Source organism: Ambystoma mexicanum, chromosome 10 (assembly GCF_040938575.1).
Source record: "Ambystoma mexicanum isolate Mex_15411 chromosome 10, UKY_AmexF1_1, whole genome shotgun sequence".
NCBI lineage: Eukaryota > Metazoa > Chordata > Amphibia > Caudata > Ambystomatidae > Ambystoma > Ambystoma mexicanum.
This window is the reverse complement of record NC_090932.1, coordinates 1,128,217,396-1,128,242,865: the sequence shown is the minus strand read 5'-3', so window position 1 is coordinate 1,128,242,865 and position 25,470 is coordinate 1,128,217,396. Positions and strand designations below refer to the sequence as shown.

Sequence of the window (25,470 nt, the reverse complement as noted above, 5' to 3'; positions counted from 1 at the left end):
TTGGAGATCAGTGGGCTTCATTTTAGAGTGAGCATTGCAGTTTCGTCTGCCCTTGCATTTTGCTGGTTTGCATTCAACATGTCCTGCAGACGTTTTAAGTGACAATTAAATGTACCCATTTTGAGCCCGTAGAAGCAGAAGAAATGCCAATCCAATGGTCTGCAACCTGCACCCCTCCAGATGTTTCGTACTACGACTCCCATGATCCCTCACCATTGCCTATGCTGGCTAGGACTGATGGGAGTAGTAGTCCAAAACATCTGGAGATTCGATGGTCTCAGTGCCCTGTGAATAACCTGTACAAATGTTAAATCAATTTGACACAGGGACAAACCAGTTCTCAAACCAATGTGGCACTGAGATGTTTTAAAGTAACCCTTCAAGCACAACAAAAGGAAGAAAACCCTTTTTTTATCACCCATGACCGTGGGGCCTAAACCTTAGGGGGCTTTAGGCACGTGCCAGTGAGCCTGTGTTCAGTTATCAGCCTCAGGGGAGAGCCTGTGTAAAGGGAAGGTCAAGGGGGCTTGGAAGACCTTCCAACCCCAAGATGCGGGGGGGGGGGTCGGGAGTGTATTCAGAAGAGAATGAGAGAAAACAAGGAATCGGAAACAAGGGGAGATGACTAAGGGGTTAGGAGATAACGGGACTCTGGGAAGTAGTGGGGAATCATCAATTGGGGGTAGGGATGGAAGGGGAATGGAACCGGGGAATGAGGGATGGAAAGCGTCAGAGATAGGAAGGACTTTGGGAACGGAAGGGCTCATCGTAGGAAAATAATTGGGAACGCAAAGGATGGGGGTATTGGAATGCAGTGGGATTTGGGCCAAAGAGGAGCAGGGATTGGGAAGAACTGGGGAGCACCGGTAGAATTTAGGAAGGGGATGAAGATGGGGAAGGTGCTGGGTAACGGGAGCCTGGGGGATGGAAGTAAATGGGCGTTGGATCTGGTAGGGGAAAGAATTGGGGGAAAAGCTGGGCAATGAAAGTGTTGGGGGGGGGGAGAACCAGAGTCACAGTTGGGTGGGTTGAAGAGAAGGTGGGTGGAGGATAGACCAGTTAGGGGTTAGTAGTTAGAGGCTTCTCCCAAGTGGGGAGGACTAGGGGAAGAGTCTGAAAAGGGACAAAGGGACAGGGGAACAGTGTTGGAAAGAAAAAATAACAAACAAGAAAAGAGACAGAGTGGAAAGTAAAGAGGAAAAAGTAAAGTTAAAAAAGTAAAGTGTAAAGTAAAGGGAAAAATGGCCATGGGTAGAGAGGGACGGCTAGGGAGGGACCGGGACCCCAACAGGTCCTCAAGGACCATAAGGGCGGGGGATTAAGATGCCACGCTCAGCGCAGAATCCTTAGGCGTTGCGGAGAAACAGAGCACCTCTAAGATAACTCCTGGCTTTATGTATCTTCAATGAAGCCTGCTGCAGCAATTTTGACTTCCACTCAGCCAACTGGTCCAGCCTCTTTATTTTGGGGAATCAGGTATTTGTAAGGGGAAGGAGGGGCGGCGGGACAATGGAGGGTGAACGAGATGGCGTGGATGACTGTTGGAATATGTGGGGGCAGTCTCTCTGATGTGGGCTGGCGGCGCTATGCCCAATCTCCTTAATCCCCAACTCTGTCTTTACTCTCACACTTCACTTACCCTCCCTTGCATTTCTAAGTTCTTTTTGACTTGAGTGGCTAGTTACGCCCCATAGGCCCTGCTGGAAGGCAGCTTTCTTAATTATTTTCAAAATGTTACTCGGGGTAATTCAGCCCATGTTAGGGTTGGTAGAAGCATGTGTGTGCAAGGTGTTCTCTATGTGTTGCAGTTCACATATGCACAGGAGTTTGGGACAATCAAGCCAAATAGTTTCTAAAGAGAAAAACACATAAGACGCATTTCTGGTATTCTTTTAAGGTGCCCTTCAATTAAAGAAGACACTACCCAGTTTAAGAACACAACCTGGCCAGGACTGTAATTTCCTAAAACTTACAGGAATCATTGCTTGTTAGCACATTCTCTGACCCGCTCCAGGCATGGATTCAGGGTACTTAAATGAGGAGTGAGTGGGATACTTATCTAGTACATCATACGGAAAGAGATGTCTCTTAGTGCTGGACTACAGGACCACCAACTACACCAAGGGGTAGGTTAAGCTTCTGCTGAGAGTCGAACCTTGAATACTTGCCCAAATTGATTATGCCAAAGTTCCTGGCAAATGTGCACAGGTACATTGAACTGGATAACCCAGCCCTTTAAGATGAGTAGCAATTACCCTGGAGATGGATGAGGATGCAGATTTTTATTCATACATCAATAATCGAAACGACTCAGGTAGTTGGCAAAAAGATAACTGTTTTAATATCAATTATCTAAAACAGGGAGTACAACAAACATCAACGATCACACTCGAAAACACTCAATCCTCAGCTTAGCTTATGTACTAAAAACCCGTCATCATTGACGTTAACCTACGTGTTACTAATGTCATCCTATGTGGCAAACTACAAAAACTTACGAGTAACGGGGATAGGCTCTCATCTAAGTATATGTTCTATACTAGTCTAAAAGAGTGTGAGTATGTAATTGGTTACTTAACATCAGGTGGGGCAACTAAGCCCTCCCTTCAAAATGGCTACTATGAACGTCACTAAATGTTCGACGTCCCATTGGTTACACAAACTATAGGGCCCCTAATTATGCAGTCCCCTACAATTGGTTGGTACTCTAACCTCCGTCAGTACTTTTCCACCTACGTCTAGCAGCATGCAGGCTGGCCATCCAGGTGCTGATGTGCTTGTCTTAGCTTTGGCTTCCCACCAATTAACATAATCGTCCATCATCGCCTCAGTCGTCTGCTGTCAATTAGGGCTTTGAACGTGTCCTTGAGAGTGTTCTTAGGTCTGCAGAATTCAGGGGAGTGAAGGCACGCTCTGCCCTCATGCATAGGTGTGACCATCTAGCTCGTTCAACTTCATCCTTCCACGTGACTGAAGACCATGAAATCGAGCTTTCAGTGTCTTTAAAATACAATTTTTTAATAGACCTCAGACGTCTTCTTATTTTGTCCATGCCTTTTGAACAGGAGTTTTGTTCTTTCACACAATTTGTATCCAATGTCAGCTTACTCCATTCTGATAAGACCTCGGCTTCCTGGGCTCATCCAGCCTCGCCTTTCTGAGATTCATTTTGCAATTCAGTTCTTTTTTAACTGCGACACACTAAAAAAATGAGGCTTCATTTTAAAGTCCAGCACTGCTAAAATACGTTGTGGAAACATCCGTCCTTTACTTGATCATATACATATATATACGTTGGCGCTTGCCGCAATCTATTCACTATAAGCTAGCCTGGAAGTTTGGACGTGTTGTTGACTTACAAAAAAGTCAAATAACTTTTCATATTAACTCTTTTATTTAGTATGGTATTTAGTATGGTAAGGTAGATGGTAATGACAAACTACAAATTGTACTGCTGTGGACAAGGTACCGTCTGTACAAATCCACTCTATTGTCTGTAGTCACTGGGGAATTTCTCACAAATGGCTTTAAACAACAGGTATTACTCGTCGAATGCGGAATCCCAGTCTTCCATGAATCCACCACGTAAACGCATGATAGGCCCAAAGCCTGTGCCACTTGTGTAAGAGATATAGAAGTAGCTTACTTGAATGAACCCGATAATTGAATTTATTTTGTGTGCACTGCCTTCTAAAATGTAAGGCAATGTTATGCTTAGAAAAGTACCCTTTCGAGTACAGTACTTGTGATTTCAAGTAGGGATCAATTAGAAATGGTGAGCCCCATTCCAGCAAAAATAGTTTTGGACATAGAGAAATATTGTTTTTAACTTAAAAGTGAAAGAAACGTTATTGTTTGGACATTGAATCTAGTGATGAATACTTTGGTTTGAGATTAGTACGAGAAATGTATTCAATTTACAGAAAAAATCTTTTGTCAGTGAACCATCAAAGTTAAAATGATGTAGGAGAACAACATGAAATGTTAGCCGTCTCAGTTGTCAAACATACAACATATATAGAGTAAACGTACTCGTTACTTGGATTACGAGGACGAAATGTAGCTTGAAGTTTATGCATAAGGACCAGCATCATTCGCAACATGGATCTTGTAAGGTAGGCTGCCCTGAAGCCATGCAGCTTGGTAACGCATAGCGATGGTGTTTCTTCTTTGGCAATGTAGGCCAAGCAGCGAGAGTTTTCTCTGCAAAAGCAGTTCTCTTCCACAGTCGGCATAATCTCACAACAATGGCAGATACACCAGGTGGAAACATCTTCTATGCGACTGGGTTCAGGCTCCGGTGATTGATCGTCCTGACTTTCATCCGATTCCCCATTGTTTCAGCTTCCTTCTCTTTCAAGCGTATCCTCTTCTGAATATTCAGGCTCATACTGGTAGGTGGGCTGAATTGTTGCCATAGTTCCTGAATATTGAAGTACAAAACCAACAGTGAGAAAAATAGAAATGTTTTTGTTTGTATACAGTGACGAAATGAGGTTTTACATTAAAATTCAATGTTAAAGAAAGACAAGAGAAGAAACAGCCATGTTACAAAAACCCATAGTGCAAAGACAAGAATAGCAGGCACAAACTTTGAAGTTTGCAAAGAAACATGTAAAGAACATGTCATGTTCAAGTAGAATTTAAATATGGTTTAGTAAAGACATTTGTACATAATATAAGAAATATTTAAATAAAAAGCGACTACTGAGTTAATTCATCTTAAGCCATATAAGGACAGAGCAGAAACAAGTAATGGAGGCTCGAAATGAAATACACTGGCATGAAGGAAAAAGAAAGTTCAATTTTGTGTGATCAAAAAGGATTTATTTATAATTGTTGAGGAATGAGGCATCTTGGCATTTCCATGGAGACACGTCAGTAGATGGCGCACAGAGAATGTTTACATAAAACTTGCATTGGTGTTGTGAAAAGGGGCGTAAGCGTCTAGCGATGTCAGGTTTAGGCATGGGTGATCTGAATTACTGGAGCAAGGGCACTTGAATTTAGGGCAACGAATCAACGGATAAGATTAGCACAAGATGGCGGTACCCGACCTATTGTTTTTGCATGTGTAAATGTGGGAAAAACTAAGGTAAGATGCATTGGATTTCTTTTTAAGATCGATGTATGCTCAAAAATACATGCCTGATCGATTGGAACAATAACATTTCTGAGCAAACCTCCCCTTTAAGGGATAGTTGGTCTCTGAGGGGAATGACATTGTGTGCCTGACTCCCCTCTTCTGAAGGTTTCTCAGAGATATGTTACACAAGGCGTGGATATCAAGCGTACTGTCCACATGGCTTGTTGGGCTGAGAAAATAAAGACTTTCCTCAGGCAGTCTTTGTGGATCAGGAAGTTTACCAGTCCAGCCCTACATTCTCATGTTATGGCTCATGTGAAAGGTAACAAAAATGAACGGGCCAGAGAGAAGCAACACCACATCTTGCGCTTAGCAAGCCATTCATCCTCACTCTATTTCAGTTGTTATGTGCACCCTAAAACGTGCAACAGTAGGCAACACAAAGCTGGGTCTGAGCTCAATAACTCACAACTGCACAAATGCAAACCCAGCGCATTGTGTGTTCACACGCTGACATTTTAAAGCAAAAACTGCCAAAAACTGCTACCTAACATCCCTTTCATTCGACCCACTTTTCATGCACTCACCATCTTGACTGAACAAAGTAGCAGCAAACAATCGAACGAAGCTCAGTGTCAGTTTAAAGTCTGATGCCATGTGTGCGCTCCTTCCAACGTCGTTGGTCTGGCAATGCAGTGTAAACTCATGGTGTAGGCTATGACCAGGCTTGCACCTGCGCATTGTGAAGGCACGTTCAGGGATCATGCCGCCTACTCCATGATGTGTGGGTTCTGCCACAGGCAGCAGCGTAGCAACATGACCAGTACTATTTAGTACACTGGAGCTAGTTTGTGTCTATTCCCTATAATTTTGTTTTGAAAAGTGTTCTGGAACGGTTTCTTTTTAAAATAAAAGCATAGGAAAAGTGAAACTTAACAAAAAAACAATGAGAGGAGTGCCTACTCCCAACAGCTCCTTCTGGTTGCAAAGAGCAATTCCACACGTTAAATGAAGTGATGTAGGTTAGAATGCATTATTACAAAGAACAGTACAATGTAGGGCACAACACACTGTAGCGGTAGTCTCCCGAAGAGTATTGTACGGGGTTCGGAGGAGTGCGTGCAACACACAGAAATGGATTGCATGTAATGGCTGCCAGGTCCATGACAATTTCCAAAGAGTTGCTTGTTATTAGGTAACACCTGTGGACTTTTCCACAACCTTGCTACTCACAATAACATTGACCTGTCAGCCCATGTTGCCTCTCCTGTGTACTAATGTCTTTAGGTTAGGTGACTCTCACCACACGTCTTTTCCAAAAGAATGAACTTTTCTCTCCACCACATCTATTTAAGGCGATTCCATCCATGTATCCACTGGTCCTTCCGTGTAGAGAATATTGTAAAGTCCCTTCAGCGCCTCAATGATGCCACAACATAACATCAAGTCCCGAGTTCATGCCCAGCACCAAATTAAGTAGATTGTGCTGTTTTTTGTCCTTGATGTTTGGATTGCACACATGTACGGTCACGGTAGTGCTTCTTTGGGCAGTCAGTGCCTACTAAATTTTTGTTCCTTGTAAGTTGTGGCCACCTTCCTTGGACAATGTACTCACACAAGAACTCCAGAAAGGAATATTATACTCGAGTTAAGAGATCACCAGTGATTATCACACTGATTTCCTAAACATGATAATCACATGATCTCTTCACCATTTGGTAACTTGAACAACTGGTTAAGCCTTTACATCGTGCTGTACTGCTGCGTACAATCCCAGCGCAGGGTGCCAAGAGTGCAGAATGCAACTGCAGTGTAGTGACATACAGTGCTGTACACATCAGTGCACCATCACAGTATGGCGGGAGGAATTCAGCCTCACATTGTAGTACAAAGCAATTAGTAATACAGTTAGAACGTGTAGGATTACAGAGAATCAGCTCTGTTTTGCTAGGGTTGAGTTTTAGTCTGTTTGCTGTCATCCATGCATCCATCTGTGCAAGCCAGTTTTTAATGTCTGGGGTGTTTGGTGATGGGTGATTCACAAATGTGTAGATTATTTGTGTATCATCCATGTAGTTACAGCAGGAGATACCAGATTTTTTGATGATGACAAGCAGGTGTGTTATGTAGATGTTAAAATGTAGAGGTGAGAGTGTGGATCCTTGGGGTACTCTGCAGGTAGGTGGACGAGGACAGGAATTGAAAGGGCCCAAGATTGTGGTTTTAGTTCTACCTGTGAGGAAGGAGGTGACCCAGTGCAGAGCTGATTCTTTAATGGCAGTATGTTCCAGTCTTTTCAGGAGGATCTCGTGACTGATGGTGTCGCAAGCGGTTGAGATGCCTAGCCGGATGAATCCACTCTCTGAGTTTACATCCCCATTGTTTTTAAGTGTATCCCAAGGGCTCACCGAGCAGATTATGTGCTCCTAGAAGGTCTAAAACAGTGCTGTGCTTCATTGAGAAGTTGGTTTGTTTCGGTAAAGTCCTGGAGTTGATATATGACTTTTTCAGAAATTTCCAGATGAAAGGTTGTTTGAGATTGGGTGATAGCTGTCTGGGTCATATGGGTCTGCTCTAGGATTTTTGAGCAAAGGTCTGATATGTGCAGATTTCAACTGAGTTGGGACTCTTCCGTTGCTGATGGAGCTTTTGAGGATGGATAGGAAGATGGGTGCTAATTCTGGAGATTTCATGATTGAATTGTAAAGATTGAGGGGACATGGATCCTCAGGAGATCCTGATGGGTTGCATGAGTCAATGGTGGCTTGTAGGTCCTCTGCAGACGGAAGTTGAAAAGACAATAGGGAGGAGGTGTTGGTCGGATTTCGGTGGCATGCGGGTGGGAGCATCCTTTATTGTCCAGGTGATACTGAATGTCTAGGATCCTTTGGTTGAAATATGCAGCAATCTGCTCACAGAGCTCTTGTGTAGGGGTAGGGGTTGCATTTACAGGCTGTCTGGTTTTTGAATTCTCTGATTGTTTTATACATTTATCTTTCGCTGTTATGCACCAAATCAATGCTTTAAGAGTAGTGTGTTTTCTTTGCTTTCGTTAATTCAGCCCTGTAATTATTGATGGTAGGCACATTTGCAAGTATGTAGATTGTTTTCTTTTTTAAGTGATTTACAGCCTCATTACGACCCTGGCGGTAATCGTCCGTCATTACCGCCATGGCGTAATGAGCGTTTACGCCGTGGGACGATGGCGTAAAGAGCGCCACATTACGACCCATCGCGCAGGAGCATTAAGCCATGGCGGTAATGAAATTAACGCCATGGCGGAAAAGGCCCCTACCGGCATCGTTAAGCGAGCAAGGTGCACTTACGCCACCGTAAGTAGCGGCCACCGTAAGTAGCGACCACCGTAAGTAGCGGCGGCCGTAATTAGCGGCGGCCGTAAAAAGTCAAACCGGAAATAGCGTCATCGCGCCGGAACGGGAAACAGCCCGTCGGCCATCTTGAAAAACACAATCCATCGCCACCCTACCAAACAACACCAGACCCAACCCTGACACCTGTCCCAACCAATCACCCACCCTACCAAGTACCCGAAAATGCCTAAATGTGTCAAAAAGGCATGTGACCGCCAGCGCCAGGAGAGATTCAGCCGGGAGGAACTCTGCATGCTTGCGGAGACCCTGCAAGACAACGCAGGTGTCGTTTTCTCCCCGGACATGACCAGGACAGCGATCGGGAAAAAGAAGGCCATCTGGGCCCTGGTGGCTGAGCGCGTCAGCGCGGTGGGGACCGTACCCCGCACCCCACAGCAGTGCAGGAAGCGCTGGGATGACCTACGCATACGGGTCAGAGCCGTCATCTCAGCAAACCGCAACCTTGCCCTGGGTACCGGTGGAGGGTCGGAATCCCCCCTGAAACTCCAACCGTGGGAGGAGATCTGTGCAACCACGATTGGCATGGAGTCCATTGAAGGCGTCGGAGGGATGGAAAGGGGAGCTCCGACATCAGGCGATGAAGGTAGGTGCCTCAAACAAGACATGCCATAGTCACAGCAGTCCAATCATGTGTAGCACAAGGTTGCCCTAGAGTGTAAATGCAACACATATCAACACTGCACATAGCCACATGCGAGCACCACCCTGCATACACTGCTGGCACCCGCATACCTGCATCCACATTCCACACTAAAAGGAGACAACCTGCATGGCACTGCCTGAAATATTCCTCATCCACTGACCACAATAATGTCAAACATTTCATTCCAAAGTCCGCAGACCCATCAATAACGCCCTCCCTCCTTTGCTCCACCACAGGCACAGATTCACACCCAGAGGACCAGGACACCCCTGCGCCAAAGAGGGCCAAGAAGGCCATCAACAACGTCCCTGCACCCTCAACCTCAGCTGCAGTGAGGCAGACCCCACAACAAGCAGGTCCCACTACAGGCATACCGGAGGTCCCACCGGCAAGCACCCCTGTCGGCAGCAGGCCAGCAGCAGCTGCTCCACCTCCACCGACATTGCCTGCCACAGGAGGCAGGGGGTCAGCGGCCAGCAGCAACATCGGGGAGACAGCTGCAACAGCTGCATGTTCAGACTCGGACATGGAGCACGAGGTCAGAAGCCCCACTGACCTGCTACATTCCCCCTGTTTCTCAGACGCCAGCCCCCATGAGGGTCACTCACAGGGGCACACAGAGGTAGAGGAGTGGCCATCCACCCCATGCCCTGTCCACACTCCACAGGAGGGGAGCAGCCCCTCCATCACTCCACCAGCACTGGCCATGGGCCAGCACGGCCAGCAGTCCCTCCAGGACATCACTCAACGGCAGCATCAACTGTCCGCAATGCTGGATGAGCATGCCGCGGAATGTGTGGGGGCTAGGTCTAGCATTGAACAGGCCACGGAGACCCTAAGGGCCGAAGTGGCGCAGAGCACTGCCACCCTGAGGGATGCCATGCAGGCCATGTCCAGGGACATCTGTGCAGAACTTGTGGCCTTGCGTCGTGCGGTCACTGGCCTCACCCACACACAACAGGACGTGCATGCACAGGGGCAGCCAGGGACATCCTCCACTGCCAGTTCTGCGCAGAGCAGCCCCGTGCGACGTTCCGGTCGTAACCTGCGCTCCACAGCCAGGGGTGCCCCGGGGGCCGGGAGAGGGGGCTTGTGACGGCCTGTGGCCACTGTCACAGGCATCTGTTGACACCTGCATGGGGTGTGTTGGGGTGTGCAGGGGGGAGGTGGGAGGGGGTGTGTTGGGGTGTGCAGGGGGGAGGTGGGAGGGGGTGTGTTGGGGTGTGCAGGGGGGAGGTGGGAGGGGGTGTGTTGGGGTGTGCAGGGGGGAGGTGGGAGGGGGTGTGTTGGGGTGTGCAGGGGGGAGGTGGGAGGGGGTGTGACACGACAGTTCATAGTTTCAATACACTTTTTTCTTTCCAAAAAAGAAATGTGTGGACATTTTCATTGCGTATGTGTGCTTTATTGGTGTACAGTCCACAGTGTGCATGTCCCAGGGACACACAGTGCCCCAAGTGCAGTCTCCATGCGATAAACACCAGCCGTGTGTGCTAGAAGCAGTGGTCGATGATACTTTGGCGCATGGCACGCCCCTCCTGTGCTTCGCCTCCTCCATGGGGTGCCGCCCCATCTGCACCCTCCTCATCCTCATCGTCAGGTGGTTGCAGTTCTGCGTCAGGGGGCAGGGGCACATTCCGTCTGACGCACATATTGTGTAGCATGACACATGCCATGACGTTCTTTGCCACCTTCTCATGGCCATACAGGAGTGCCCCACCAGACCTGCTGAGGCTTCGGAACCGTGCCTTCAAGAGGCCGAATGTCTGCTCTATGACCACACGAGTACGTGTATGTGCACAGTTGAAGTCCTCCTCGTGCTGGTTCTGCGGGTTCCGGACTGGTGTGAGGAGCTACCTCTTCAGGGGATAGGCTGCATCACCTGTATGTAGGCGAGAATGTATGTGTCAGTCATGTTGTCTGATCAGGAACATGATGTTCCACCATGGCTCGCATCCAACTGTTACTTTGGTTCACTTCTACATGCACTAATTGATTCACACAATGCAACCAGTATGTGCTCATGGCTCCCATGGCCTGTTTTGCATGCCATCACCCAATGTTTGCAGAGGGGTTGTGTGCATTGTGAGTGCCCTTCCTCTGTCTCCGTTCCCTGTGTCACTCACAGCCAGGTGGAGTATGCATCATCCCCCCCCCTTTCTGCCAGGTGGAGTATGCATCATCCACCCCCCCTTTCTGCCAGGTGGAGTATGCATTGGTACGTCATTCACCTGCCCACTTCCATGACATTGCACTCACCGAGTAGCCAGGATCCTGGCCCTGCATGTCGCTCCATGTAGCGTGGTATTGTGGAGTTCCTCAGGACCATGGAATCATGGGTTGATCCGGGGAATCGGGCACAACAATGTGTGATGATCTTGTTGGAGTCACAGACCATTTGCACGTTGATTGAGTGGAACTGTTTCCGGTTGCGGTACGGTACCTCCATGGCACGTGGAACCACCAATTCCACATGGGTGCAGTCGATGGCACCAATGCAACCGGGTATGCTGGCTAGTGCATGGAAACCCACTTTGGTGTTTGCAATCTCCTGGGCAGTCCGTGGTAATGAGATGTGGTTGTCTGTGTGCTTGAGGAGGGCATCGAGCACTTGGATGAGTGTTCGTGAGAATAATGGTTGTGAGATGCCATGCAGGTGCCCCACTGTGTGCTGGTAGGTGCCTGTGGCCAGGAAGTGGAGTACGGCCACTACCTTCAGTAGGGGGGGGATGGCGGTTGGACTTTCTATCATGCTGACGATGTCGTTGTGTGTCATGTCTACGATGGCGGTGATGGTGTCCCGGTCCAAACGGTACAGGGTGTGGATCTGCTCAGCAGTGAGGTTGAATGGATTGGCTCTGATGCGTGGGATTGGGGGCTGCCTGCGTGGTGGCACTGGCTGTGCTGGTGGGGCTTGCTGGGCTTGCCTTGCCCTCCTTCTCCTCCTGCGTCTCCTCTGTGCTGCCTGTTGTTGTTGTTGCTGTTGTAGCACATGCATTGCTATCAGGTCCTCCAGCCCCAACATTGCTAGTCGTATTGGTATCATTGTGGAGTGTGACTGGGTGTGGGAAGGGGTGGGGTGTGCTCTTTTTGTACTCCCCTGAGTCTGTATTGCCTTCACCTGTGCTGTTTCTGTGCACCTGTGGCAGCTGCATTCACTTAACATGGCCCTTTACGGTTGGTTCGCGATGGCGTTATTTGCACCATGGCGGTAAGGTACTTAACGGCCTGGGTGATGGCGTTAGGTGCATGTCCGCTTGGGTCGGCATTTGCGTACCTTTCCGCCATGGCGCTAAGTACGGTGTGGGCGGTCGCGTGCGCTAACCCTTAGCGCAGTTAGCGGCAGCGTTAACTACGATGCCGCTATTGGCTTCGTAGTTAACGGTCACGGGTCATGATCGGACCTGGCGGAAATCGATGGCGGTAACCATTTACCGCCATCGTTTTTCACTTAGCGCCAGGGTCGTAATGAGGCCCTTAGTCTGGGTTTGAACCATTAGACCTGTTTCGTTTTTGAGATTTCTTTAAAGTTTATTTTAGGGGCTATGCATTCCAACGTGGAAATAATCCAGTTGTAAAACTGGTGGAGTTTTGCATCCATTGTGGTTGTTGGTCCATCTGTAGGCATTGCAGATCTGGTTGCTTCTAGTCTTTCCAGTAGGGAATCAATGTGTATTTCCTTCCATGGTCTGGTCATGGTCGATGGTTCTTTTGAAGGTCCTGCGAGGCGTGGTGTTTCTGTGAACTCTGTAAATGGGATAGGTAAATTATCTCCCCAGGAGGTGCACTTGGGAGCAGACACTAATTTTATTTTCATTACAAAAAATGCCATCCAGAGTGTGCCCAGCTATGTGGGTGGGACCTTTTACCATCTGTCTGAGGGGCAAGGCCTGCTCCAAGTGACTTTGCAACAGCATTGTCTTCTTTCTCGAGCAAGATGTTGAAATCTCCAAGTATAGTTACTAGTTGGTAATCTATGGACAGGGTGGCGCCAGCGAGTTTGTCAGCAAAGTGGAGGCTGTAGGAGGGAGGTCTATGGATTAAGAGGAAGCTTAGCATAGTTGTGGGAGTAATGGTATGGCATCACTAGAGGCTGTTGTCACTACAAAGGAGTCTCTGTGCACCAGAGCTATTCCACCTTCTCTCCTGTTGTTGTAATTAGCAAATATGATCTTGAACCTTGATGGGATACTCTCATGTATAACCATGGACTGATCATCTGAGAGCCAAATTTCTGTGATGAACATTAAGTCCATCTTGTCTTTGGCGAGAAGGTCAAAAATGTCAGCAAAGTGCTTGGAGACAGAATGTGCATTGATAAGGAGGCATCTTCTGACTGTCATTTCTGGGTGGGTTGCGCTACTTGGGCCAGTGCTGTTGGATTGTTTAAGGTTGCTTTCATTAGTTTCCCAGGGCTCCACAGTAAAGCTTTCAGATTCAAAGAGGCTTAGCAGGCTCTTCTTCGGGTATAGCATATCTCTTTGCTCCTGCTGCGTGTTCGTGGTGGATGGTGCAGTGTGTCTAGTGATTAATGAAGTAACAGGTATTGTTTTTTTGTGGGTCTCGTCTTATGGTTGGTTGAATTGCTGATGTGGTAGATGCAGGCAAGGATGTGAGGTCGTTGATGAGTCCTGTTTCACAGATCATTGTTAGGTCCTAGTAATGTGATTGAGCCGGATGCTTCAATGGGCATCCGGAGATAAAAGCAGTCAATGGTCTCTTGAGGGCAGGCAATGAGTAGCATGTAGAGTCTTGAGATGCCTGATTGGGAGGGGTAGTGAGGGCTGCTTCCATTTCTCTCCTTGGTATTTCTTGCTGTCTGATTCTGCTATCTTTGCGGTTTCTGGGCATCTTTCCACCCTATCGTTGTTGAGGATTGGTAAGGGGGGAAATAAGGTAAGCGATTGGAGGGGTGATATTTACCTTTTGATTTTCTCCGGGCCTGCGTTTGTTGTTGGGTCGTTTAAGGGTTTCCTTATCCCTCTGTGACCATGTTTAGTTGGGAAATTCTGGAACTATTCCAAGCATATATTATGCCAATTGGCTTGTAGACATAAAGGTGGGATGATTTTCCAAGGGTCAGGTCATGGAAAGGGGTCCTTCGGTGTAGGAGTATATGTGCCTATGATTATATGGTTATAACGATTACAGAATTTATGAGGAATTGTTTGAGTGTGATACTCTGTGTGTGGGGCCTAGTTTCAGTGAGATAGGACTGATTACGGCAGAATAGGTCTGATAGGTTACTTGATTTAACTTGGTGCTGGTTGTTCAGGCAGATACAGTGGGTTCAACCAGTTATGCATTGGGGTGCAGTTGAAATATCAAAAGCTATGTATTTATTATGCCACTACATAGGCTGCACTGCCCAACCGGGAGGCGAGAGCTGTGCCCCCTTTTGGCTAAGGCCCCCGCTGAAAAAGGCCTGCACCTGTCTGGAAGCATTACTTCACCTCCTTTAGGGCAGGAGCCCTCTCCCTCCGAGTATCGTTGCAGGAGCAGCATTACACCTGACCTACTTGAGAAGTTCCAGCCAGTACTCGCCACAACGCTGCATCCGAATTTGAAACTAGCGTCCAGCTGCTGAGCCTACGATGGTAAGGCACCCCCTCCCAGAAGGCTACAGCACCTGAACCACATGCCGCCATAGCCTACGGATGCGCTCTTATGTTCGCTCTTTTCAAAATTTGAATTGCCCCCTCCCCAAGATGGCTGCCGCAACCTTGTTCTAACTTTGTTTATCTGGTTGCCTAGCAACCTTCAGTGCACGTTCATCGGCTGCACTGTCCAATCGGAAGGCGAGAGCCGTGCCCCCTTTTTGCCAAGACCCCAGTTGAAAAAGGCCTGCGCCTGTCTGGAACTGTCCGGACCGAAACGGACGCCTACGTAGCATGAACTTATCGTGTACCAAACCTCAAACTGCAAGTGTATGTCACCGCGGGTGAGTGTTTTGCATGGCCCGATAATGTATTGTTTCACATAACCAGTTGCCCGTTTGTTCCTCAACCCGTAACTCCATTATCCCCCCTGCTGCCTAATTGCATCTGCATCGGTAATAGCAGTTGTATCTTATGTCACACTACACGCTGCCAGCTCACTCAGTAGCTCACAATACTCCCACGTTCTTATAGTGCGCTGTAGTAAACTGTGAACTGTAGCTAACTTCACGCGCGTTCTACCAATGCTTCTGATATGCATACTGAATGCTTCACTAGCGCAAGGCATCTTTCTCCATCGAGCACATATCTACGTATTGTCTCTATTGACCTGGCTTAGATACTCTAATTAACCTACTCCTATCCGTTGCCAGGCGATGAACCTACACTTTGAAGCTATTATGTTTTTGCCTCTTCCTTGTACACTGCTTCTACCAAAAACTAGCCTACCCCATTGTACTGTTACATTGATGACACTGCACATTGATTGAACTTCAATCTAGCCCACTCCTACGTACTATTGTTTCTGCCCCTCTCAATCCAGTGGTCCCACGAGAGCACCTACTCCTTGCGTGCCTAACCACAAGAGCTCCCCCCTGCCTTATGACCGCCTTGCACAGAGTTGCCATCGCCATGCCAGCCTTCCTCCCACTTGTCCATGCATGCATTCCAACCAACTCTCTCCCACCACTCCATTCCATCATAAATTACAAAAGGACTCCAGCTACTTACCCGACACCATACTCAGCCCAACAGAATGGATCATGCGCTTTGCCAAACCACCTACTCCACTTATCCCTTGTCCGGTGGATATCAGAAACAAGAGACTAAGCTCACGCGTCCCTAATCACAAGGTGACCTCAAGGACCTCAAGGATACATGCCATACGCATACCATCTCCACCCAAAAGGCAATTATCAACCACTTGCTTAGCAGCTGTGACAGAACGCCCTAACCCACCTACGCCCATCACCACCACCATGCCCACCTTATCTATTGCAGGACTAAGCATAGAAGGAGTACCTCATGCTTCACTGCTACCTACCATCAAAGGAGCCCTTATTAATGCTCGTTCCCTAGTCGCACACGCTCTCAACGTTGCTGACCCTATCTCTGCTAACCACTTGGACTTCATGGCCATTACTGAAACCGGGCTTCACCAGGCGGACGGCCCTGCAATCTCCTTAGCCCTACCAGAGGGATACACCATTATAAGAGCGGATAGAAATTCAGGCAAGGGAGGGGGAGTTGCCTTTATAGCAAAATCGCATTTGGGCCTCAGAGCCACTCCCCTTTCCTTCTGCTGAACTATTATCAGTCAAAATTCCACTCTCACCTTCGCAGACCATCCTCATGCATCTCATCTACCGCCCACCAGGCCACATCTCATCTTTCGAGGAAGACATCACAGACCTCCTCTCTTCAAACACCAAACTTGGCTCCCAAACTATATTACTGGGTGACTTTAACTTAGGTTTCCAGGACCCCAACGATACCAACTCCCTAGCTTTGGAAAACTCCATCTCCCAACTTGGCTACAAGCACCGAATCACAGAACCCACACATATCAAGGGTCGAACCTTGGACTGGGTGTCAGCCCTCAACTGCTCTATCACTATACAACAGAATGAACCTGTCGCCTGGTCAGACCACCACTTCTTATCCTTCTCTATCCAAGAAATAACACCCTGAACCCTTCTATTGCACCCCCACTCACTCTAGAAACCGCCAAAATATCACACCGCCCAACCTTAGACCTCTAATCAGCAACATCCTGGACGCCTCCAACTATTAGAATCTAGAAGCGAACACACTAGTTGACCTGTATAATGATACCTTAGAGTCAGCCCTAAAAGTTATTGCACCGTTTAAGCTAAAAAAAGCCAAACCAACCGCTCACCTCAACAAATGGTACACACCTGAACTTAAAATTCTAAGAAACACTAAAAGAATGGCAGAATCCACATGGTGTAAATCACCTACCAGCCCCAACAAGGCCGCGTTCGTTATAGCTGCGGCTACCTACAAATCTGCCATCCTATCCACACAAAAAGAATTTTACAACACAAGAATCCTTAACACTAAATCAAGCACCAAGGAGCTCTTTAGCATCCTAAAGGAACTAGAATCCCCAGCTCCCCCATCCGAGGATTGTATAAAGGATGCAGCATGATGTGCCAAAATCCAGTAAGCCCTTGCTGACAAAAAAGCGCTACTTCAAAACAAAATAGAATCCAAAAAGAACAACCTCACAAGCAGCCATACATCAAAGCACTCGCAGGAGCAACAACCCCCTCAATGCCTGCCTTTTGCATTCACCCAAGTCACTCCGAAAGAAGTGGAAGACATTATTAGAGGCCTAAAACCCTTCCATTGCCATGGAGACACCTGTCCCTCCTCCATCATTAAAGAAGGGGCTAAAGAATGATCTCCCTTCATCGCCACCTTCATAAATTTCTTGTTCAAATCGAGCCTCATCCCTAACAACCTCAAGGAGGCCTGGGTTATGCCACTACTAAAATAAAACAACCTAGACCCCAACACTCCAACGAATTATAGGCCCATCACAACCGTCCCCTTCCTCCTAAAAATTCTGGATAAAGTTGCATAACTGCAAATCCAGAAACACTTGGAGGAAAACAATCTACTTGGCCTTAGACAATCTGGTTTTCGGCCTAGACATGGGACGGAGACAGCCCTCCTGGACCTGAAAATCCAATTGGATGAGGCTAGGGACAAAGGTAATCTGGCAATCTTACTACTGTTAGACCTGTTGGCTGCCTTGGACCTGGTCGATCACCAAATCCTAACGGGTCACCTGACCACAGCAGCTGCTTTTTCCACCAACGCTTCCAATTGGAACAAATCATTCTTATCCAACCAAACTACTAGAGTCTTCTCCCCTTCAGCATCTGCTGTCCCGATACCTATACACTGCAGGGTTCCTCAGGGCTCTTGCGTGCCACCAACGCTTTACAATATATTCACGAAGCTCTCCTTTGACTGCTTGGATAAGATGGGTGTCATCTACACCAACTATGCAGATGACACTCAGGTCTTCATCACGCTCACAGGCCGGTATGAAGAGGACTCCAAGTTAATTAATGAAATCTATTTGGAAATCCAGGCTTGGATGGCTGCCAACAGTCTTTGCCTCAATGAAGAAAAGACTGAGCTCTTGATTGTTGGCACCCAGGCACGCCTAAATAAACTAGATCCGCGGTACACCACCTCTATTATCGATGGGAACTTGATACCAGTCGCCAAGGAAATGAAAACCATGGGAGTCTATCTTGACTCTACCTTGTCCCTCAAGAAACAAGTCAGCTCTGTGGCATCGTCTACGCCCTACACAAACAAGCTGATCTATGGCTGTAAATCCTATCTGTCCCCTAGAAGCTGCATGACACTAGCCAGAGCTCTAGCGTTGTCAAAGATCGATTACTGCAACACACTCTTCGTAGGATCCACCGAACAGAATCTTAATAAGCTACAGATCCTCCAAAACAACTCCCTGAGGGCAGCACTGAACATTCCGAGATCCAGCCATATCTCAAATCTCAGACGGGAGTCAAACTGGCTGCCGGTGCGTGATAGAACAACCCTTTGCACTCTGGCAATCACACATAAATGCCTGGCAAATGTGGCTCCCAAATACCTATCTGACAAATTCTGCAAATATCAACCAGCTAGGCCCGCCAGATCTGCCCATGCTCACTACCTCGTAGTACCAAGGTTCAACATAAAAACGGCGGGAGGAGCCAGCTTCCCTGTTCAAGCTGCCAAGTGTTGGAATTCCTTGCCCCTCACCACCAGACTCAAACCTTCCTTCCTAGCTTTCAAAACCAGAGTAAAGTGTTGGTTTAATGATAAGCCTCTCCGATGATGCCATGGTCCAGACGCTGATGTACCTCACTGATGTTTACTTATGTTCATATTAACTCTTTGGCTCGTACCTGTAATGCTTTGTCATTTAGACCCTGCTGTAACCCTGGGTCGACCTAACTGCTGTTACCGTTTCTTTTTATATATGCCTGTAACTCTCAAGTTTTTCAGTGCCCAGTTACCCCAGGGTTTGGCGACGATACAAATAATAAACAAATACAAAATACAAAAATACTAATACCACATATCATGCCTGCTTAGCCTGGACATGGATGACCGTTACGATTTATCGCACAATCCCGTCCCAGATTTATCACACAATCCCCGCCCCCCCATGCCCCTTACACATCCCCTATCCTTCCCACCCCCTGCCCCAAACCCCAAAATCAGCTTCTTGGCTCAGAATTACCTCCATGTCCCTTTTCCTTGTCCCAGTGCTTACTTATGAGGCTCCTTGTCTCATAGGTAGGTACTGTGATGAGGAAGAGTGGGACTATGAGTAATGAAGATTACAGGTAACTAAGCCAGCATTACCTCCATGTCCCTCTATCTCATCCCAGTACTTTTGTATGAGTCGTAGTGCCTCATACACAAGTACTGGGATGAGGAAGAATAGGGCTATGAGTAATGAAGATTATCAATAGGTATCCAAGGCATTAAGCACAAGTAGTGGCACAACACCATTGAGCTGACTGGGCTTAAGCCCCTCCCCCCCTGAAATTTTGAGCTATGTTGACTCGACCTGGCTGACCTACAGAGCCGTTGCCGGACAGAACAGGACACATATCTTAAACGGCACCTGGGTTTTGCTGTTAACAAAGGCCCAGCAACGTAAAGCATTTCACTGTTAGTACCTGCATTCAAATACATAATACTTTAGGCAAGTGAAATCTTGATGTGGGTTTAGCACTTGCATGCCAGAGAAGTGATAGGAAGGGTAGAGAGGGGACAGCAGTCCGTAAGTGGGTGCTTTCAGATTTAAAGGAGAGAGTTAACAGCTTGTAACATTGAAGCTGCACTGGAATAGTCTCATTAGAATGCATAAATAAGTTAGATGCCCCACACAAATAAGTTTGCCCCCCCTCCGCCCCTGCGAAGTTAGCACCTCTCCCAACATGTGAAGGGCAAGCACCCCCACTCCCTTGAAACTAAGGTTTTGCTGCGCCCCTGAACACAATTACACACACCATTCACACACATGGAAACACCCAGCCACCCATACATTTAAGTGTGCACCCTTTCACCATACACTCGACACGCACACCCAGCCACCCATACATTTAATTGTGCAACCTTTCACCAAACACTCACACAGGCAGCCACCTATACATTTAAGTGTGTACCCTTTCATCATACACTCTCACAGGCAGCCACCTATACATTTAAGTGTGCCCCCTTTCACCATACATTCACACAGGCAGCCACTTATACATTTAAGTGTGCACCGATTCACCATACAGGCACACCCAGGCAGCCACCCATACATTTAAGTGTTCACCCTTTCACCATACAATTGACACGCACACCCAGCCACCCATACATTTCATTGTGCACCCTTTCACCATACTCTCACACAGGCAGCCACCTATACATTTAAGTGTGCACCCATTCACCATACAGGCACACCCAGGCAGCCACCCATATATTTAAGTGTGCACGCTTTTACCATACACTCACACACACACACACATCATGGAGGTGAGGGGAGCCCTATTACTTCAAAAAGAAATGGTTTCTTTTTTAAGTCAATCCGACTTCATAAATAAAATATTTCCACCAAAGGCCAAACCATAAAGGAAATAATTTCATTATGAAGGCAGAGTGACTTCAAAAAGAAACTATTTCTTTTTGAAGTCATAGAGCTCTCTCACCCCATGACATGGAGGCCTCCAGCCGAGAGGCTTCCATGTGATGGGGTGGGAGCCCTCGGACTTTAAAAAGAAATAGTTTATTTACAGTGTAAAAGACATAATTTCTCTATGAAGGAAGAGTGACTAAAAAATAAAAATAATTATTTTTTGTCCAAGGGGGCCCCCCTCCCAGGACACGCCAGTGAGTTATGTCCTAGGTTTATAGGCAGCAGTAATACGTTGCACTTATTGTGGAGGCACAAACGATGATTCAAACCTGCCTAATTACTTGGGATGCGGGCACATGATGGAGCTATGCAGTAGTTAGGCAGGTGTAGAAGTCACATAATCTATCATGCAGATGTTATGTTATGTTAAAGGTTCTTATACTGCGCACTGTTGCCACCTGCATGGTTTCTTGGTGCTCTGGTAATGAGCAAAGCACTATGAGAAAGCTCGTAATGTGTTTGGTTTGTTTGTTTAATCATTTGTAATGCGCTCCAGACCAAGGTATACAGGTAAGTACACAGAATCAAATGAGGCGGTGCGCTAGGTGTTCACGTGTTGATCTTAAGTTCAAAAGTAATGTATTGGTTTTGTGGCATATATATGACCCATTTTTGGTTGACGAGCTCGCTCAATGGTTTGGGGCACCAGCTGCTTATACTCTGAAACCTGTAAAGTAGGGTCAGCTCAGCCTTTCATTATTTTAGTGCTGATAAAATGAGTGACCCATGTGATTTACGCTGCCTCACGTCTACTGGACTTCCAGAGCCACTGGCTGTTGTAAAATCAGCAGATCGCCCTGGAGGTCATTATTCTACTGGCTAGAGTCAAACTGAGTGTAGACTTTGAACTGGTGTGTGCTAACTTCTGCTCTCCATCCACCACAGAACGCTTCAATCACTTCGCCAAGAATGTTCCACGGCAGCGAGGAGAACTTTTCCCAGATACTCGGGATCCAGCTCTGCTTCTCATACCCAATGCCACCCTACATGAGCCTGAGACTGCGCGTGAGGCGGGGGAACACCTTTTCTGCACCTGCATGGATCCACACGGACATTCCCCAGAGGTTTGAGAGGACAGGTGAGTTCCTTCCAGAGAGTCTGTTACATATTGGAAGTCCGCTCCTTATGGCGTCATGCTGCATAACCCAGCATTCTTGGTGACATAACATTAACCATTAGGCAGCGCCTGATGAACCAGTATCAATGTCATTTGTAACATGCTTCTCATGTTCCATTCCACTTTCAGATCTCGTTGCCAAGCAACCCAATGGAAGGAGCTCTTCAAGGTCCAAGCACAAGGAGTTTCTCAGCCAAAATAATGTGCCCATCCCACGTTCGCCCAGTTTGGAGCAGAGGGGCAAATCCATGCCCAAGGCAGTGAGATCATATGGCTTTTCACATTCGGAGAATGAACGGTTCATATTTGAAGAGAAGAGTAAGTTTGCAAAAATGATAAGGGGAATACCAAGAGTGGACGTTCTTAGCTGAAGAACATTTGCCCAAAATGACAACCTAATTATTAATGAAAATTCAAGAACGAGACTGTACTGTTACATACTGGCATCCAAATGACCCTCAACCCTTGGTTAAAGAAAGTGCATCACCCCCTGGGTGGGGGGCGAGGGCTAGTGGCAGAGTTGCCGCCTTGGAGCAATTACTGTCCTCCTCTGGGTAAATGGCATCTGCCTTGGAGTAGGTGTCACGTGCCGTGGCGCAAGTGCCACGTGCATTCCCTGAGAAATATGGCATTTGCTTTGGAGGAAGTGAGCATATTGTTGGCTTGCATTGCATTACAAGCTTAAGAAAAATATGAAAAATAAATGAATAAGTGCCACCAGTCTTGGGAGATGTGCCACGCTTTTGGAGTGAAAAAACACTCACCTTGGATTAACCATTCGCCACATTGCAGTTTAGGGGAGTGCTGCCTGCTTTAACGCATTATTCAAATTAAGAGAGAGGTTCTGCACCCCTTCAAGGGGTGGTACCTGACTTGGGGGAGTGTCAACTCCATTTGGGAATCTATCATCAGGAATGGAAGAAGTGCCAATGACCTTAAAGAAAAGATCAGTTTCTTCGGGGGACGGGCCATATGCTTTTGATGAAGTGTAATCTCACTTGGGGTAAACACCACTCACTGTGCAAGATGCGACACATGCTTTGGAGCAACTGTGGCTGTGCTTCGGCAAAATGCCTGCTCCTTGGTGTAAATAGTTGACATTTGCGAATAGAAGCCACGCTCGCTCCGGGAGGGATCTACTAACCACCTCAGATGGCATTTTCCTACCTGTGGGGGAGGGTCACATGCATTGAGTGAAGCATCACATGCCTTTGGGAGCATTGTCCCCGACCATTTCAGAAGTGCAGCCACCTTGGCAGATGAGACACCTGCTGTGGGAAATGTCACCTGCATTAGGGGATGGATAAGCTTCCTTGGGCAGGAATTCCAGCTTTTTCTGTAACTGGGAACAGGCCTATCCCATACTTTATATGGGATGGAACCCCTATGTGGCTAGCATCATAACACCCCCAAACATGAGTAGCAGGAACACTCTAGGTCTAATGACATGAGTGCTTCAGGCTGAAGGCAGTGACCGATTCAGCATACTGCAGGGAAGTACTCCTCAGCTTCAGGCCAAAGTGCACACCGACAATGGCGGGCATTCATTGAGAGGCCCTGTTAGGCGGAAGGAATCTTGATAGTCAACAGGACAGACAGGTGAACTTAAAGGGAGTCTCTGTAATTTCTTCAAGTCTATTTCCTAAGCAGTCAATATAAGTGGAAAAGACAAAAGATATTTTGTTCTTGGGAGGAACAACTAGATGAACATTGAGTATAATTAAGACGCCCACATATACTGTGACACATTGACGCAAGCTAGAGTGCCAACATATGCTCGCCAGACAGTAAGATATATTAATGTCTTTTATTGTTGGTTGCTTGCATGTTCTTTCCAAGATGGTAAGAGCGACACCGGCAACATCCCACCCGGCGTACACAGTTATCTTCAACTGCCAAACACAGAACGTAGCGCCACACTCATACACCGCACGTTTGATTGTACAAGCCAGCAACCCCTTTAAGTGCACCTCATAACACGTAACACACATACCTTCACGGGCACGTCATCCATAACATGTAATATACATTACGACACATCCTCCCCGTTCACTATTACAAGAAAACATTCCTTATAATACATCAAACCCTACATAACGTGTGGCCAGCACGAAATGTACCCATTTTTTTTTTTTTTTTTTTTTTTAATCCCTTCGGATTTTTTTACAAAACGAAAAGGACTGGAGATCCGTTTAAATGATTTCAAATTCTGTCTAGTTCAAGTAGATGAAGGTGCACCGTTATGGGCGAGGAAAAAGAGGAAGTCGACCGTCCTATGCCAAAAGAAAACAAACGACTACTGTTGGAGCGTACGCCGTACCGGCGAACAGCTCTGGGCCAGCAAGAGAACCAGGTGTAAAGAGGTCTGACTTGTGTCGGCCCTTTGTCGAAGGAATCGATAGAAGAGCAACGGTCGGCTATGACTCTGAGGGACGCATCAAGTTGATGGTATATTGCATAATGTTTACCGTGGCTAAAGCCCAGCCTGGCTTGTCGCCTGCAATCAACTTGTTCCAACAATTTTCCTCGTCTAAAGATGAGAAGTCGGAGATGATGTTCTTCAGGTAGGTACGACGGATTTATCTTGTCTTGGGGCAGTTCAGCAGAAGGTGGCGAATCGTTTCTTTTTCTGTAAGGGATTTGCAGTAACGGCATCGGTTTGTATTCGATAATCCTCTAATTGCCAGAATTTCGTTTGTCTCAAGGAGGTTTAGACGAATTTTCAGAAAGTAGAGGCGGGCAGATCTACTTGGGAAAAGTTTGAGGTAGGTTTGCAGTGTATCCTCTTTCTTAAAGAAAGGAGGGAGGTGGCTGGTAAATTTGTATTTATTTGCTGTCTCTGTAGTTTGGATCCAATCCCACTCCTTGATTTTTTTGGAAGTTTTTACTGGGTTGGTTATCAGCTCTTCCTTGCTGCTTTCGGCTGAATGTAGAAGGGCAAGCATGTTTGATTCCCATTTCAAGAGCGAGTTGCATGATTTCAGTTCGAGTTCCTGGTTTATCAGGCGATAGGCATATGGGGTCCCTGGCATGATGCATTTCCTATATAGTAGGACACTGTTCAACGCGACCAAGGTTCCCAGAGATAAAAGACCAAGTTCTCTCCTGAGCGGTGCTATCGGTGTCGATTTTGGGAGGCCAAGAATTTTCCTCCAGAATAGGGCTTCCAATTTTGGCCATAGCTCTGGCGGAAGGTTGGGCATGGCGTCTGATCCGTAAGTAACCGAGGGAATCACCTTCTTTTTATAGAAGTCTCTTACGGGAATTATGGAGTAACGGCCAAATTTAAAGTCGATTGCCTTTCCCTGGATGGATAAGTTCTTAACTTTGTCGATGAGGGTTTCTTGCATTGCTTTGTCTTTCGCGGAGCTGTCTAACGTGACTCCCAGGTACTTAAAACTGTTGACCATTTCGATTTGAGTGGCGCCGAGACGAAGATTGGCCTTTTCCGCTCTCTTTGATGTTTTTTGGAGCATCATTGTTTTGGTTTTGGACTCATTGATTTCTAAGTTGTTTTCAGCCATGTACATTTGAAGGTTATTTAGTTGGCGTTGGA

General features: G+C 47.1%; 1 protein-coding gene across 1 annotated transcript in view; it reads left to right on the top strand.

The window, feature by feature from the left end:
* The window catches only part of LOC138492985 (uncharacterized), a 174,504-nt gene that overhangs the window by 85,647 nt on the left and 63,387 nt on the right, over positions 1-25,470 (top strand). The window contains exons 3-4 of the mRNA XM_069620253.1: positions 21,683-21,875; positions 22,044-22,232. Of these exons, the coding sequence (XP_069476354.1) occupies positions 21,683-21,875; positions 22,044-22,232 (382 nt within the window). The remainder of the gene's footprint in view (positions 1-21,682; positions 21,876-22,043; positions 22,233-25,470) is intronic.